Below are 17,100 nucleotides of genomic sequence, written 5' to 3'. Positions count from 1 at the left end.
GTACTTTAATATGGGGTAAGGAAAATGTTGTGATGGTTACACAGTTTTGTGACTATACTAAAAATCACTGGATTATATTCGTCAAAAGAACTAGGGGAAGGGGGTGCCCAGCACCGTGGCGTAGTAGATAAAGCCACTGCCTGCTGTGCCGGCAACCCATACAGGTGACGGTTACAGTCCGGGCTGTTCCATTGCCAATCCAGCTCTTTACTATGGCCTGAGAAAGCAGCACAAGATGCCCCAAGTCCTTGGGGCCCTGCACCCATGTGGGAGACCTGGAAGAAGCTCCTGGCTTCGGATCGGCCCAGCTCCAGCCATTGCGGCCAATTGGGGAATAAAAAGCAGATGGAAGACCTCTGTCTCTGCCTCTTCTTCCCTGTGAAACTCTGACTTTAAAATAAATAAATAAATCTTTTTTAAAAAATAGAAAAGGAAAAGGAACTGGTGCGAGTGTTCAGAGCAGGAGATAACAAGCTTGGGACACTAACATTCTGTATCTAAGCGCCCAGGTTTGAGTTCTACTTCTGCTCCTGATTACAGGCTCCTGCTAATGCACATCATGAAAGGCAGCGAGTGATGATCCACATATTTGAGTCCTTAGAATTCAAGGAGGAGACCTAGGCTGCGTTCTGGCATCCTGGATCTGAATGAGCTGAGCCCAGCTGCTGGGTACTTTGGGAGTAAGGAGTAAACCAGCAGATGAGGTACTTCTCTATGCCTTTCAAATAAGTAATATTTCAAATAAAAAAGAAAAAACTAAGTGGTTTTTACAAATGAAACCTAAAAAATAGTACAAGTATAAAATATACACACTAGAATGACAAAAAATACAGATTACTGATATGAATACTGATGAGAATGTGTAACAACTTGAACTCTTTCATGTTTGAAGATTAAAATGGCAACTTACGCACAACAGCAAATCACTAAAGCAAGCGAGTATTCTTCAAGGGTGAGCTTGCAATGGTACCGAGTCAGCAAAACAAAGAAGGAATGCAGGAGGATGCACACAACTACTTAACAAAAGTTTGGGCTGAGTAAAAGAAATCTCACATAAAAGGTTCTGATTCCATTTCTAAGTAGTTGTAGAATCGGCAAATTTAATCTACAGCCAGAAAGTACAAAATTATATCAGTGGTTAACCCTGGAAAGGAAGGCTGCGGGAAACTCTCCCGGATAATGATGTTTCAAACTAAGGAGGCTGGCTGTTGTGAGGCAGCAGGTTAAGCCACCACTTGGGACTCCAGGCACTCCATGCCAGAATGCCTGGTCTGAACCCAGGCTACTCTGAGCTTCCAACCTAGTTTCCTGCTAATAAATCTGCAAGACAAGCACTGATGGTCCAAGTGTTTGGGCCCTGCCATCTGGAGACCTGGATGGAGTGCCTCGCTCCTTGATCCAGCGTGGTCTAGCTCTGGTTTGGGCAAGCATTCAGAGGAGTGAAGCAGCCAGTCAAAGGTCTCTCCATCTCCTCCCTCTGTTACTCTTTCACGAAAATAAGTCTTTAAAAAACAAAGATATGTTTACCTAAACTCCACAAATGAAACACTTTAAAATTCAACTAACTGAGGGGCCAACACTGTGGCGGAGCAGGTTAACGTCCTGGCCTTAAGCACGACATCCCATATGGGTGCAGGTTCAAGACCTGGCTGCTCCACTTCTGATCCTGCTCTCTGCTATGGCCTGGGGTAAGATCTAGAGGAAACTACTGGCTCCTTGCTTTGGATCATCCCAACTCCTGCCGTTGTGGCCAGCTGGGGAGTGAACCAGCAGATGGAAGACCTCTCTCTCTCTCTCTCTCTCTCTCTCTTTCCCCTTCTCTCTCTGTATAACTCTGACTTTCAAATAAATAAATAAATCTTTAAAAAAATTCAACTAGCCGGCGCCACGGCTCACTAGGCTAATCCTCCGCCTTGCGGCGCCGGCACCCCAGGTTCTAGTCCCGGTCAGGGTGCCGGATTCTGTCCTGGTTGCCCCTCTTCCAGGCCAGCTCTCTGCTGTGGCCAGGGAGTGCAGTGGAGGATGACCCAAGTACTTGGGCCCTGCACCCGCATGGGAGACCAGGAGAAGTACCTGGCTCCCACCTTCGGATCAGCGCAGCGCGCCAGCCGCAGCGCGCCGGCCGCAGCGGCCATTGGAGGGTGAACCAACGGCAAAGGAAGACCTTTCTCTCTGTCTCTCTTTCTCACTGTCCACTCTGTCAAAAAAAAAATTTTTTTTTTCAAATAACCATTATGTAAAAATAACACAAAAGTAACCATAAGACATTGAATTCTTGGGGTCAGCACTATGGTAAAGCCGTCATCTGCCACAACAGCATCCCATATGAGAACCACTTCAAGCCCAGGCTGCTCCAATTCCAATCCAGCTCACTGCTAATGTGCTCGGAAAAGCAGCGGAAAACATAGCAAGTGCTTGGGCCCCTGCACCCACTTGGGAGACCAGGAAGTTCTCCTGGCTTCCGGCTTCCCTGTGGCCCAGCCTTGGCCACTGCAGCCATTTGGGGAGTGAACCAGTGTGCTCTCTTTCTCCATAACTCTATTATTCAAATAAACAAACCTTTAAAAAAAAAAATAACTGAATTCTGATTAATACGTAAAACAGTATTTTGAAAGAGGTAAGTACATAGACATCTGCAATTTACTTTGAATTACGTCAAAAAACATATAACTGATGGGTATGTAGGACAGATAGAGAAGCAGAGATGTGATACAAACAAGCAAAGAAACCGCCAGACTTCCCCTAGATGGCTGCCCTAGTCCATATTCCCTCTAATGTGTATTCTCTCTCTCCAACAAGCACAACCCTAGTAGGTGTAAAGTAGTATCTCATATTGTTTGTTTTTTTTTATTCGAAAGGAAGTTACAGAGAGGCAGACAGAGAGCGAGGTCTTCCACCTGCAGGTTCACTCCCTAAATGGCCACAATGGCCAGAGCTGATCCGAAGCCAGGAGCCACGAGCTTCCTCTAGATTCTCCCATGCGGGTGCAGGGGCCCAAGGACTTGGGCCATCTTCTATTGCTTTCCCAGGCCATAGCAGAGAGCTGAATCAGAAGTGAAGCAGCCAGGACTCGAACTGGCACCTATAACTTTACTCACTAAGCCACAGCACTGGCCCCTCACATTGGTTTTCATTTGTACATCTTTAATGGCTAATAGCATTTGAACATCTCCTTGTATATACTAGCAATTTTCACATCTACTTTAGAGAAATGTCAACTCAGATCTTTGCCCATTTTTTAATTAGGTTGGCTTATTACTAAGTTGTAATAGTTCTTTATATATTCTAGTTACAAGTCAGTACAAGGAAAAAAAAAAGATTGTTTTATTTAGTTATTTAAAAGGCAGAGTAACTGAGAGACCTGAAGAGACAAAGATCTACCATCTATTGGTTAACCTCCCAAAAGGCCACAAGCAGCCAATGCAGATCTGGCCCTGCCTAAAGCCAGGAACATGGAGCTTTATCTGGGTCACCCACATGGGTGGCAGGGACCTAAGCACATGGGCCATCCTCCACTGCTTTCCCACGTGCATTAGCAGGGAACTGGGACAGAAGTAGAGCAGCTGGGACTCAGACTCGGACCAGTGCCCAAACCGGAAGCTGGCATCGCAGGAAGCAGCTCACCTACCTACACCACTATGCTAGCCATTTCTTCTTTTTTTCTGAAATCTACTGTCTGAACCCGGAGCCAGGAACTTCATCCAGGTCTCCCACATAGGGAGCAGAGATCCAAGTATCTGGGCCATCATCTGCTCCCTTCCCAAGCCCATTAGCAGGGAGCTGAGATCAGAAACCAAACAGCTGGGACTCAAATCAGCACTACAATGCCAGCATTGCAATCAGTGGCTTACCCCACTGTGCCACAGCGCCCAGCCTGGTCAAGTTTTTCAATCTCTTTAAAGCCCATCGAATACACACACAGAGCAACTAAGAAAGCAAAACCAAAGCACATCAACAAAACAAAACAAAAACTAGGTAACAAAGTATCCCCATAAACCCTAAAACAAATGAGTAGACAAGCCACCAATAGCTTTAATTCCTGCTTCAAATGAGCTGTGCCAAAGGAAATAGAAAGAAACAATCAGACATCAAAAAGACCTGAAAACTCCAGAATAACTGAAATTTAAGTCAAGCTGAACACAGGAACTACAATGAGAGGAGTTTGCACAGTCCAGAACCAGAGTCCAAAAGGCCTTCATGGCACGGTACGGCAGCACAATGAGTAAAGCTGTCGTCTGCAGCGCTGGCATCCCAGTTGGTGCTTCCAACCCAGGTCCCTGCATATAATGGCCTGGGAAAGCAGCTGAAGATGGCCCAAGTGCCTGGGCCCCTGCACCTCCAAGAGAGACCCAGCTAAAGCTCCTGGCTTTGGCCTGGCCTAGCCCTGGCCGTTGTGGAGTGGCCCAGCGAATGGAAGATCTGCCTCTGCCTCTCCCTCTCTCTAACTCCGCCTTTCAAATAATTCCAAACAGGGCACAATCCAAGTTTCCCTCAAGGGAAAAAGGATTATGTTGAAAAAACTACTGGTAAGAAATTCCAAACTGAGCTAGACAGCAACAATAAAGAAAGGAGGCTATGAGGCGGCAAAAACAGACCTCAGAGAGCAATGCAACCTCACTGTGAACAGGGCCCTGCGCTGCCTAAAGATGTTCCAGTCAACAACAGACCACAAGCAGGGCACCTGACAGCCTAGGTGGGTAGTTGGCTCCAATTCTTGGGTTTGTGTAAGAACACAACTACAACTCGCCCAACACGTCTTAGAAGGCTGCAAGAGCATACTTCACAGAAACAAAAGAAGGTGTTCTGGAACAGTGAAGTGTAAGAAAAATTCTTAAATCACAATTTCCATCTAAAGATTCATTGAGGGGGCCAGCACTATGGCCTGGTGGGTGAGCCGCTGTCTGCGACGCTGGCATTCCAGACTGGTACCAGCCGGAGTCCCTCCCACTCCATTTATGATTCAGCTCCTGCTGGGAAAGCAGTGCAAGATCCCCAAGTGCTTGGACTGCTGCACCCACGTGGGAGACCTGGAAGAAACCTCTGGTTCCTTGCTTTGGCCCGTCCCAGCTCTGGCCGCTGCCATCTGGGGAGAGAACCAGCAGATGAAGATCTGTCTCTCTAATTCTGACTTATAAATCTTTAAAAAGAAAAAAGATTCATGGAGTATGTATTGCACTTAAGAATAAGTAAAAGGACAAGCCAACCCATAAGACAGTAAGTGCACTGACAGCAGTCTAGGTTCTGAGGGAAATGGAGAGTGCCTGCTAGCAGGTACCGGGCTATATTTTGGGTGATAAGAACACATTATTAGAATTACATAGTGGTTTTTTACCTTGCAAATATATTAAAAATCACAGAAATGTATGTACACCTTAACATGGTTTGCTTTGGGAATAAAAAATGACAAAGGAAATGAACAAAAATTCAGAACTAGAAAAAACGGAGAATTAGAAGAACAAACATCAGAAATGAAAATTAAACACAAAGTATGCAATAGTTTGTTACCATGATAATGTCAGCAGAGGTAAGAAAAAAATGACAAATGCAGCAGACAACTTTAAGAAAAATCCAGTAACAAAGTAAAAGAATTACCAAAGAAAACCAAAGCACAGAAACAAATACTAAACCCAACTAAGTTCAAGAAAACTTCATTAATTCAAGAAGTTATTTAGATTTTAAAAATCATTAAACTATAATAGGCACACTATATAAACTGAGAAAAATCGAATCAAAATAACAAGTATCAAACTACTGTAATATTATTATTGAATTTTCACAAAAAAATTAAAAGTATGCCAAAGACACCTGAACAGGAAGTCAAAGGAACAAACAATGCACAACCGGATCTGCACTGACACACCTGCTAGCAGCATTACAGAGGGCACAACAGCCTGGCTCACTGAAGGTGCTCAAAAAACACGAACCACGCATTTCTATCCAGCAACTTAAAAGTCACTTTCAAGTACACACATAGCAAACAAGCTGTTCGCAACACGCAGGAAGTGAAGGAACACAGGCCACCAGCACTGTTCCTTAGGAATCCAACGATCAGAATGGTGAAGACAGAAAACCATAAAGCCAATGGTAACCCACTGGGATCACAAACAAAAAACTGAACAATAACTGTCACTCTGCTGGTGGGGTGCTAAAATGGTGCAATCACTGAGAAAAACAGATGTTGCTCCACAAGTTAACCTGTCGTCACTGGCCAGCAACTATCCTACTATATAAGTGCCCTGACAGAACTGAAAACAGACACTCCAAATACTCATTAGTTCACAAATGCACCTGTGAGAAGCAGAAGATGGCCCAAGCATGGGCCTCTGCAACCAGTGTGGGAGACCTGGATGAAACTCTTGGCTCCTGGCTTTAGCCTGGCCTAGCCCTGACCAGTGCAGTCATGTGAGGAGTAAACCAGCAGATGGAAGAGCCTTCTAACTCTGATTATCAAAATAAACATATATATGTGTGTATACACACACACACATAAAGCACTTCACTCTTTTTATAAAAACTGACAACATATATAATACATGCATATGTATGAAGAACTAGCAAATCTGCTGGAATATTCAATTAATCAGAACAAAAACTAGTCTACATTCTAGAATAACCAAACTCAAGCTTTAAAAAAAAAAAAAAAAAAAAGTAGGACCCTGGACAGTCTCTAACATATTTACCCTTAGAACTGAAATTATCACATAACAACGATTTCAACAAAAAACTAATTAAGGTAATGTGGAGAAAAAAACACAATTCAGCTTAACAGCAAAATACTGATATGGTTACCTATTCATTATTCCAGATACATCAACATCATTCATAAAACATTCAATGTTCAAAGGGAGGTCTGAAGCATTTGCACTCATCAATTTCTTGAGTTTCTCACACTCCTGGGAGAGTCGTAACAATGCACGGATTTTGGACTTTATGTCTAGCTTGTATTTCTTTCCAAATTCTTCACAGAAGTGATTTACCAACACCTCATCAAATTTTCTGCCTCCCAGTGTTGTGTCAAATGCAGTGGCCAGGACCTTTAGAAAAAAGCATAATTAATCCAACAATTAATTACTCAATTACTCAATTTTAAAACTTACGATGATTCGTATCTAACTGGCAAGTTGTTTAGAAAGTGAGGAAGGAGTACTTCAAGATTGAAATAGGTAGGGCTGGAGTTGTGACATGGTAGATCAAGCCTCTGTCTACAGTGCTGGCATCCCATATGGGTGCCAGTTCATGTCCTGCCTGCTCCTTTTCCAAGCCAGCTCTCTGTTTATGGCCTGAGAAAGCAGTGGACGATGGCTCCAGGGCTTGTGCCCCTGAAACCATATAGCAGACCCGGAAGGAGCTCCTGGCTCCTGATCACCCCAGCTCTGCCATTGTGGCCACTGGGGAGTGAACCAGTAGATGGGAGATCTCTCTCTGTCTCTGTTTCTCTCTAACTCTGCCTCTGAAGTAAATAAATAATCTTAAAAAAAAAAAAAAAATGTCCGGCGCCGTGGCTCACTAGGCTAATCCTCCACCTGCAGCGCCGGCACACCGGGTTCTAGTCCCGGTCGGGGCGCCGGATTCTGTCCCGGTTGCCCCTCTTCCAGGCCAGCTCTCTGCTATGGCCAGGGAGTGCAGTGGAGGATGGCCCAGGTGCTTGGGCCCTGCACCCGCATGGGAGACCAGGAGGAAGCACCTGGTTCCTGGCTTCGGATAGGCACAGCATGCCGGCCATAGCAGCCATTTGGGGGGTGACCCAACAGAAGGAAGATCTTTCTCTCTAACTCTGCCTGTAAAAAAAAAAAAAAAACAAAACCTGAAACAGGAAATCTCATTTTAATTCTTGTTACAATTATACTGTGAAGAAGACACTGTAACCCTCAACTCAGAGATAATACCACAACCTACACAAATGAGACAGCCAACATGTCACAAAGTTACTAATGGTATATGTGGAATTCAAAATCAAATCTTCATTCCAAAATCCACACCAATGTCACTTCCAAAAGCAACTGCATGCCAAAGACCAACATATCTTGGGTATACTTCTCATCTTGTTACTATACAAAATCTTTAAATGCCCAAAGTCTAGCTCAATGCAGTATACTACCTGAAAGATGCTAAATCCCTTAACATGCAAATCTAATTAATTTAGATTGCCTATTTTCCAAATATCTAGCAGAATGGAACAAGATCTAATTGGATTAAACAGAATACTGGCTAAATAAGTGATGATACCCTAAAGAAGGAATAAAGCCAGTAATTACAATTTCTTTGAAGAATGCAAAGTGTCATGGGGAAATTTTCTTGACATGTTAGCTGGAAAAAGAAGGGGGGAAAAAATAGGACACAGAACCAAGTGTGATTCCAATTTGTTTTATTAAAAATTAGAAAACACGGGGGCCGGCACTGTGGAGTAGCAGGTAAAGCCGCCACCTGCAATACCAGCATCCCATATGGGCGCTGGTTCGAGTCCCGGCTACTCCACTTCTGATCCAGCTCTTTGCTATGGCCTGGGAAAGCAGTACAAGACAGCTCCTGCAGCCACACAGGAGACCTGGAAGAAGCTCCTGGCTCCTGGCTTTGGACTGGAACAGCTCCAGCCACTGTGGCTAATTGGGGAGTGAACCAGCAGATGAAAGACCCCTCTCTCTCTGCCTCTCCTTCTTCCTCTGTGTAAATCTTTCAAATAAAATAAATAAATCTTAAAAAAAAAAAAAAAAAAAAACTAGAAAAAAAGAAAATATATACAAAAATACAAAATGTTTAAAGAGTGTCAAGATTATAAATGCTTTATTCACACGAGTGTTTTCAAAGCTTGAGAGACAGTTTTATAATGAATATTTTTCTAACTGAACTTCAAGCGATCTAAAGGACCAGGAAACAGACAGGGGACAGCTGACAGTGAAAGACATTTGAGAAAAACAAAGCAGGTGTACAATAACACTCATTCTTTTCTTTTTTGCATTTGTGACTCCAGACAGGATCCAAAGAAGAAACGACCATCTCTTCTCTGGGTTTTATGGAGACTTACTTTCCCCTTCTGTGTTAGCCTCTCAGAGCACTCTGTCAGCTCTGAAAGGGCACAGGAAAGGGTGTAACACAGCACTCTAACACAAAGCAGACTAAATTCTCCCATATGGGAGCTGGTTCGTATCCTGACTGCTCCACTTCCGATCCAGCACCCTGCTAATGGCCTGGGAAAGCAGTGGAAGATGGCCCAAGTGCTTGGGCCCTTGAACCCACATGGGAGACCAGAAGATGCTCCTGGGTTCAGATCGGCCCAGCACTGGCAGCTGCAGCTATTTGGGGGAATGAACCAGGGGATGTAACACTTCTGTCTCTCCTTCTAACTATGCATCTAAAGAAAATGAATAAATCTTAAAAAAAAAAAAAAAAAAAAAAAAGAAAGAAAGAAAAGAAAAGAAAAAGGAAAGAAATGTGGGGAGCAATTCGGACTAGACTAAGTTACTGGAATTAAGACTTATTCTATGCATCTGCTCTCCCACAATATGGCGCTGGGAGAGAAGAAAACAGCTTTTACACAGCTGCCTCCAGTTCAACCAATAAACTGTAGGACCTGCTCCTGATTGGAGAGCAACGTACTCGGCGTGTGGGCAGCCGAGTTAGGATTGGCGGAGGAGGACTATAAAGGAGGAGAGAGACGGCATGCACCAGGAACATCTAAGGGGAACACCTGTGCAGCCCCCGAGAGAGCCGGCCGGCGGTGTGCCGCTCCCCTGCGGAAGTGGGGAATGTGGCCAGGGGGAACTGCCCTTCCACGGAGGTGGAAGGGATAGTAGCCAACCCGGGAAGAACCAGCAGCAAACCCGGGGAGGGCCGAGCAGACGAAAGAACAGCGCAGGGTCCTGTGTCGTTCCTCCACGAAGAGGGGGAGCGACAAGAAAGAATTCTATTCATAATTAAAGTATAAACTCTGAAAATTTACAACCGGCCCATGATTATAGCTGTAAAAATCACAAACCTATTTCCTAATCATCTAAAAGTTTTGCTTTCTTTTAAAAAGAAAAAATAAGGGGCCAACATTCTGGTGAAGCAGGTTAAGCCGCCTGCTGCAATGCTGGCATCCCATATGGGCACTGGTTTGCGCCCCAGCTGCTCCACTTCTAATCCAGCCCCTAGCTAATGTTTAGGAAATCACTGGAGGATGGCACCCCTGTCGTCCACATGGGAAACCCAGAAGCAGCTCCATGGTGCTGGATTAGGCTGGCACAGCTCTGGCATTGAGTCCATTTGGGGAGTAAAACAGCACACTGAAGATCTTTCCTTCTGTCTAACTCTGCCTTTCAAATAAACAAACAATAAATCTTTAAAAAAAATAAACCCTAGAAATGACACAAAGTAGGATAAAAACTAGAACCAAGTACATTTTCAAAGAAATAGAATCAGAACAAATCTAATCTCAAAATGCCCTCCAAAACGATCCGCATGTATTTGGTGATAAATTCCCAATCTTGGGGCAGGGCAACCCAATTTAGACCTTGGCACCAAGAACCTGGATATACAACTCAAGTAATTAAACCAAACATGAGTTAAAATCATCCAGAGTGGGAGGGAGAACTGGCGGACCGAGCACCAGCCAGCAAACTCAACTGTGATCACCCTCTGGCCCCTGCTTGCCTTCTACACTGCCTACACCCCAGAACTTCGAGATTTTAGAGCGCAGTCTCGTTTCTCTTGCATCCAAGTTCCAGCCCCTCTAGCCTTCTTCCAGGACACTCAAATTTAAATTTCAAATTCTCCCTCAAACCCCACCCCACCGCCCCGCGTGAAAACACTTAAGAGACTACATGTTTAAACACTCCTCACTAATAAGCCTCCAAGTTAAGCATTATTTTCCCCATCAGATTAAAACTAAGACTCAGGAATCTCAGCATTTTCTTTTAAGGTCTGTGCACTTTGCTTCACAGCCTACCAACATTTAATGAATTATTCTAGGCCAACAAGCTCAATCCCCACCCCTATAATATCAACTCCCCAGGTTAAATGGCTACAAAATTCTTCAACCAAATTAAGCTTTCTCTCAAACACCTGTCACTATACTTTTAATACAGTTAAGAGTCTTTGGGGAAAAAACAAAACAAACCATACTTACTTTCAGTTTTGCTCTATTAAATGCACACACAGAAACTTGATAAGCAGAATGTCCCATATCTACAAAAACTACATTTCTTGGTTTCTCTTCTAAGGCAGGAAGATCTTGTTTATAGATTCCATATGCCAGAGCAACTACACAAGAGGAAAAAAAATTCAATGTAATAGTATCACCTAAGTAATAAACAAAATTCAGGAAGTATAAAATATTCTATATATAGTGAACAATACTACATCATGGGTTCTGTTTAGACAGAATCCAAGTCTTTATAAGCCTTGTACAATTTATTCAAGACTGACTAACTTCGAAGAGTTAAAAGCTGAGATTTACTTCGGCTTTTATGAGGAACCAATTTCCCCATTTTCCAAGCACTTCTTCCTGGGTTTTGTCTCCCCTTGCACATCAACATTCGCGCACAACCTGCCCTAGGATGCTGCTTTACACCCCATTCCTCCGCCAGTCAGTCAGAAGGCCCACTTGTAAACCAAAGCACTGTCCCACATGCGGCACATTCCTTTCCAAACAAGCATGTGATTAATGAGCAACGTCTGTGCCATGACGGTCTAGAAGAAGTTCAGTCAGATTAATTCCTCATATATGACATAATATCCAAAAACCACGACATGCAAGTGGTAAGCAGGGATGGTAGGATTCCAAGTAAAATAAAAAGGAAGAAGCCCTAGAGATTTTGCAACCTCAAGATTAAACAAGTCAGGCCTGTGCTGTGGCGTAGCAGGCTAAGCTCCTGCCCATGACAGTGGCGTCCCATATGGGCACCAATTTGTGTCCAGGCTGCTGCTCTTGAGATCCAGCTCTCTGCTTATGGCCTGGGAAAGCAGCAGAAGATGGTCTAAGTGCTTGGGCCCCTAAACCTGCATGGGAGACCTGGAAGAAACTCCTGGCTCCCAAATGGCTCACTTCATTTGTTGAGTGAACCAGCAAATGGAAGACCCCTCTCTCTCTAACTCCCTATCTCTCTCTCACTCCCCATCTCTCTCTCTCAAACAAATAAATAAAATCTTTAAAAAAAAGCATTAAACAAGTCAGAAAAGTAATCAACAGTCCCCCTCACCTGCTGTGGTTTCATTCATTAATCGCAGACAATTGAGACCAGCAATCTGTGTTGCATCCATCACTGATCGACGTTCTGCATCAGTATAGAAACAAGGAACCTACAAAAAAAATTGTCCAAGTTTACTTTTTTATGAAATCCTCCTTTTAGTTGATAAAAATCCAGGTACACTTTCAAATATCTCTGAATGAAAGCAGTATTTCCTAACAGTAGAGAAGAATTAGACTACTGAGTTAGCAGCATTTGGGCGAGTGCACAGCCACACATCACGTCACACATGGACATCAGACACCATGTAACAGGCAGTAGCAACCACACAGAACAGTACACACCAAGGCAGAGAATGCTACCTTCAAAAGGGCCAACCTGCAACGTCGGCCCTCGCCTGTCATCTGCAAGTTCTCTAAACAGTTCTTGACAGTTCTCTAAACTGACAGGAAGATTTCCCCATATGTTCAAGTGTGGCTTGCTATGCCCAACGTTGTCCTTCCGTGAGTCTGAGATCTTGGTACCACACTGGGTACATGACGGACCTCCCAATAAAAACCTGACTTTCAGGCTCAGGATGGAGGACACATCTCGTATTGTTATAATGTGTCTTTGAAGCTTGTGCCTGGTTTCCTCACGGGCCATTTTCTGTTTTTTATCCTCTCACTGTAAGAAATTCTAATGCAAGTACACCTATATGACAAGTCCTCGGAGTGTTCCTAGCCAATCTCCAAAGCTCAATGTGGTCTCAAGACCCTCCAAACATGACCTAACTCATCATCATTTAATTAGATGCCAAAACTGGAAAAGCCATTCAGGCATTCTTCTATTCTCATGTTAGCTTTACTTCAACACCGAGTGTAATTCAGAAGTAAAATGAAGGGCATCAGATAAGGAAATAGGGAGGAGCCTGGGGGACAGATGGAGAGCTGAGAAAAGGTAGAAAGCATCTAACAAACACGACGCCTCCCGCATGGGAGACCCACACAGAGCTCCTGGCCATGGCCGGGCCCAGCCCCAGCTGCTGCAGCTATCCAGGGAGTCAATCAGTGCATGGAAGATCTTTCTCTCTCTCTCTCTCTCTCTCTCTCTCTCTCTCCTTCCTTCCTTCACTCTCATTCTTTCTTTGTAACTCTTTCAAATAAGCAAATCTTTAAACGAAGAAAAAAAAAAAGAAACATGGTGCCTGCTACTGAACCACTGAGGACTCAAGGTCATGGAATCTGAGATCTTTCCATAGCCACATTAGGAGGAGAAAGGCCACAGACCTCAGTATCAGGTAACAAAGAGGGCATTTGGTGGCAAAGCCAACACAGCCACCCTAAGACTCCACCACACCCCAAGCACACAGCTACAAGCGGCCAGGCCGCAAGCTGGAAGGTGTCTTCAAAGAGTCCATGTAAAGTGAGTACTGTAAAAAAAAAAAAAAAAAAAAAAAAAAAAAAAAAAAAAAAAACTATGCATGAAACTTCAAAACTTTCTGCACCAAAACAAACACTTTTTAATTCTAGTTTTTCCACAAACTGCTCGAAATACTCTTGTAAGCAAGAATATGTGAAAGCCAAGATAAAGTCTAATGCTACCCTGAGTTTAGTACTGGACACAGCAAACAGAGACAAAGCCATTTGTACTTGGATACACTTAACTCATTCAACTAATGCTTGGCTACCCTGTGCCACACCAAGAAACCAAGAGCAAGCAGGCTTTGAGGCGGGCCTTGAAGAACAGACAAGATTTAAGTGGCAGAATAATGGAGGAGGCCTGAGTAAGTGAGGAGGCAGAAACAATATTTAAGAAAATGAAGGCTTGTGTGTTAAGTTCTTAACCATTTAACAGGACAAAAAGTAATTCTACTGGCACGCAACAGGAAGTCCCCTTCTCTTTCCCCACTATCAGTACCGTGTGAGATGAAACGCACCGAAACAACACAGTCAACAACAGGCTTCTTAAGAACACTTTCTGCTGTCTCCTTTAGTTTAGACAAAAGCATGGCTGTCACTTGCTCAGTGGTAAAATGTCGCTCTTCTTCCATATATGTCACCTGCGAGAAAACAAGAAAAGGATCTAGATTTACCGTATTTCTTCTTTTCCTAGTTCTGGAAGCCTACAACGAGAGCACCGCACATCAACAATGCAACATTATTTTAACATGGAGCTGAAGAAAGCTAGTTTTAGAAGCAATAACTTGAAGGCCACTTTCAGCTTTTTGACTTTTTTTTTTTTTGGACAGGCAGAGTGGACAGAGAGAAAGGTCTTTCTTTGCCGCTGGTTCACCTCCCAATGGCCGCTGCAGCCAGCACACTGCGCCAATCCGAAGCCAGGAGCCAGGTGCTTCTCCTGGCCGCCCATGCCGGGTGCAGGGCCCAAGGACTTGGGCCATCCTCCACTGCACTCCCGGGCCACAGCAGAGAGCTGGACAGGAAGAGGAGCGACCAGGACAGAATCCAGCGCCCTGACCAGGACTAGAACCTGGTGTGCCGGCGCCACAGGCGGAGGATCAGCCTACTGAGCCGCAGTGCCGGCCTTTACGTGCTTTCCACACACAGTATTTCAAGATGTAGGACCACAATGTAAAATAACAAAACCTGGGGTAGCTGTTTGGCCTAAGATGGCGGTGAAGACACGCATAGCCTATACTGGGAGTGTCGGAGTTTGATTCCTGACTCCAGCTTCTTGCCAACACAGACCGTGGGAAGCAACAGTCTCTCGTGACAGGGTTCCTTGCACCAATGTGAGACACTCCCAATACACAGTTAGGCTGCCCCTTGCAGTACCGCCATCCTATCTGGGCACCGGTTTGTGTCCCAGCTGCTCCACTTCCAATCCAGCTCCCTGCTAATAATGTGCCTGGGAAAGCAATGGCAGTATTAACTTCAAGCCATCATTCCCAAAGCCCTCAACTCATACCAACAGCCTCAACAATGACTAGCAAATAAAAATCTAAATCACTTTTTAAAATGTCAAATGGTATGTACCAGTGAAAGCATTTCCTAAGAATTTGGAAGGCTTTTCATTATAACTTGACATCAGAAAAGTACTAATAAAATTATGAGCACACTCAACAAGTAAAAATACATTTTAATCCTAAGTTATATTATCAGGAGAACCTTACCTTTATGCCCGTTAAGCCAGTGGGCAACTGCACGATATCATAAGCAAGGTTAGATTTTTCTGCCTCCACAAATGGATCAGAGAAAGCGCGGCCATGGAATCTTTTAAATCCTTGGACTGTGTTTTTTGCATTGGAGATTACCTAAGGGAAAGCAAATCAAAGAATGGAAACACTATTAGTTTTCTTCTTCAGTAGCCTCAGATTAAATGGCATCATCTTACCTTTACAAAGCTGCCTTCTTGGTTTCGGTTGTCATCAGACACTAAGCCTTTCTGAACACTGTCCACCAGCACGCAAAATGAGGGCTGAGCATGGGGCCCCACAGCAGTGCTGCGGCCAGGGCCAGTTCTTCCCACTTCTTCATGAACTCTGGACATAAACAGTGAGAGAAGCACTTTCTGTTCTTGGACTTCTAACAAGCATTCACATAAAATTCATGTAACATCACCAAGATGTTACAGCTGACCTGAACCCGGGGACCTGCTCTCCCCACAGTGAAACACGAAGCAGATGAGCAAACCGAGAAGGCAATTTTCAGCAGAGGAGTTTTATGGAAAAGAAGAGAGGAATTCAAGCAGCAGATGGAAAGCTCCTGGGAAAGAGCCGGGAGGGGCTTCTTCAGCAGGAAAAGGCTGGTTCCTGGTCTACAAGGAAAACTCAGGGCAAGTACTTCACTGTGTTTCTAGAGAAATTACATCAACACTGACCTCCAAGAGAAAGCTTTTGAAAATTGCTCAAACTTTCCAGGAACCAATTTGTCAATGCATATCAATTTCACCAAGGACAAAAGACCAGACTAAGTACACAAAGACAAATGCAAAGAGCATTATTTATCATTATAGCAGAAGACTGAAAACAGCCTGGACAGTTAATGACAAGGGAACACTGAAGTAAATTATGAGATACCCAAACAAGGAAAAAACCAAGCAACTGAAAAACATTTTTAGAAAATAAGAACTGTGTAATATGGTATGATCTCACATTGTTACAGGAAATAATTTCTGGATAATTGTTGAACAAGTGACCCACAATTTCTAATTCCTCTAGGATGAACTAGTCTAACATTTTGTTGGGGGAGGGATGAAGGTTCTGGCAAAGATATTAAAAAATACTCCAAATGAACTTCTCCTTAAGATTTACAGGACTAGCCGGCGCCGCGGCTCACTAGGCTAATCCTCCGCCTTGTGGCGCCGGCACACCGGGTTCTAGTCCCGGTCAGGGCGCCAGATTCCGTCCCGGTTGCCCCTCTTCCAGGCCAGCTCTCTGCTGTGGCCAGGGAGTGCAGTGGAGGATGGCCCAAGTGCTTGGGCCCTGCACCCCATGGGAGACCAGGAGAAGCACCTGGCTCCTGCCATCGGATCAGCGCTGTGTGCCGGCCGCGGCGGCCATTGGAGGGTGAACCAACGGCAAAGGAAGACCTTTCTCTCTGTCTCTCTCTCACTGTCCACTCTGCCTGTTTAAAAAAAAAAAAAAAAAAATTTACAGGACCTTCCTGCCACGGCAGAGGTGTAACAGACCGTCACAAGAGAAATCAGAGCTTCTCTGTTTCAGCTGTGCCAAAAGGCAGACACCTCAGTTCTCTTATAAAACAAAGGCTCCAAATGAGGCGCTGCTTGAGCGAGCTGCCAAAAAGAAACTGTATCACAGAAACTATGTCAACCCAGAACTCAGGAGGCAGTTCAGTACAATAACTGCTCTCAGTAAGAAAGCAAGTTCAGAAACAGAGAACCCACTAGAGTTTTAAAAGACATTTCAAATTGAACTGTATTTGCTATCTATCGCTTCCTAAAATATCTTAGACATACATGGGGCCGGCACAGTGAC

At 44.2% G+C, this 17,100-nt stretch overlaps 1 protein-coding gene and 1 non-coding gene across 9 annotated transcripts in view; both read right to left on the bottom strand.

The window, feature by feature from the left end:
• The window catches only part of HSPA4 (heat shock protein family A (Hsp70) member 4), a 45,874-nt gene that overhangs the window by 16,046 nt on the left and 12,728 nt on the right, over window positions 1–17,100 (bottom strand). For 6 of the 8 annotated variants that reach the window (XM_051844196.3, XM_051844198.3, XM_051844197.3 and 3 more), the window contains 5 exons: window positions 15,277–15,417; window positions 14,083–14,205; window positions 12,177–12,276; window positions 11,105–11,238; window positions 6,790–7,034 (listed from right to left, as the gene is read on the bottom strand). In XM_051844196.3, the coding sequence (XP_051700156.1) occupies window positions 6,790–7,034; window positions 11,105–11,238; window positions 12,177–12,276; window positions 14,083–14,205; window positions 15,277–15,417 (743 nt within the window). Of the gene's footprint in view, window positions 1–6,789; window positions 7,035–11,104; window positions 11,239–12,176; window positions 12,277–14,082; window positions 14,206–15,276; window positions 15,418–15,497; window positions 15,646–17,100 lie in introns of all 8 variants that reach the window. The other 2 variants (XM_070076094.2, XM_089335852.1) reach the window with 1 other exon arrangement.
• Window positions 8,955–9,075, bottom strand: LOC127490874 (small nucleolar RNA SNORA26). The gene has a single exon (XR_007919264.1). It is a non-coding gene; the product is annotated as a small nucleolar RNA SNORA26 (small nucleolar RNA).

Source organism: Oryctolagus cuniculus, chromosome 6 (genome assembly GCF_051225735.1).
Source record: "Oryctolagus cuniculus isolate XC-2025 breed Fujian yellow rabbit chromosome 6, ASM5122573v1, whole genome shotgun sequence".
Classification (NCBI taxonomy): domain Eukaryota; kingdom Metazoa; phylum Chordata; class Mammalia; order Lagomorpha; family Leporidae; genus Oryctolagus; species Oryctolagus cuniculus.
Note: the sequence above shows the minus strand (reverse complement) of the source record. Positions and strands in the feature narration are given on the sequence as shown.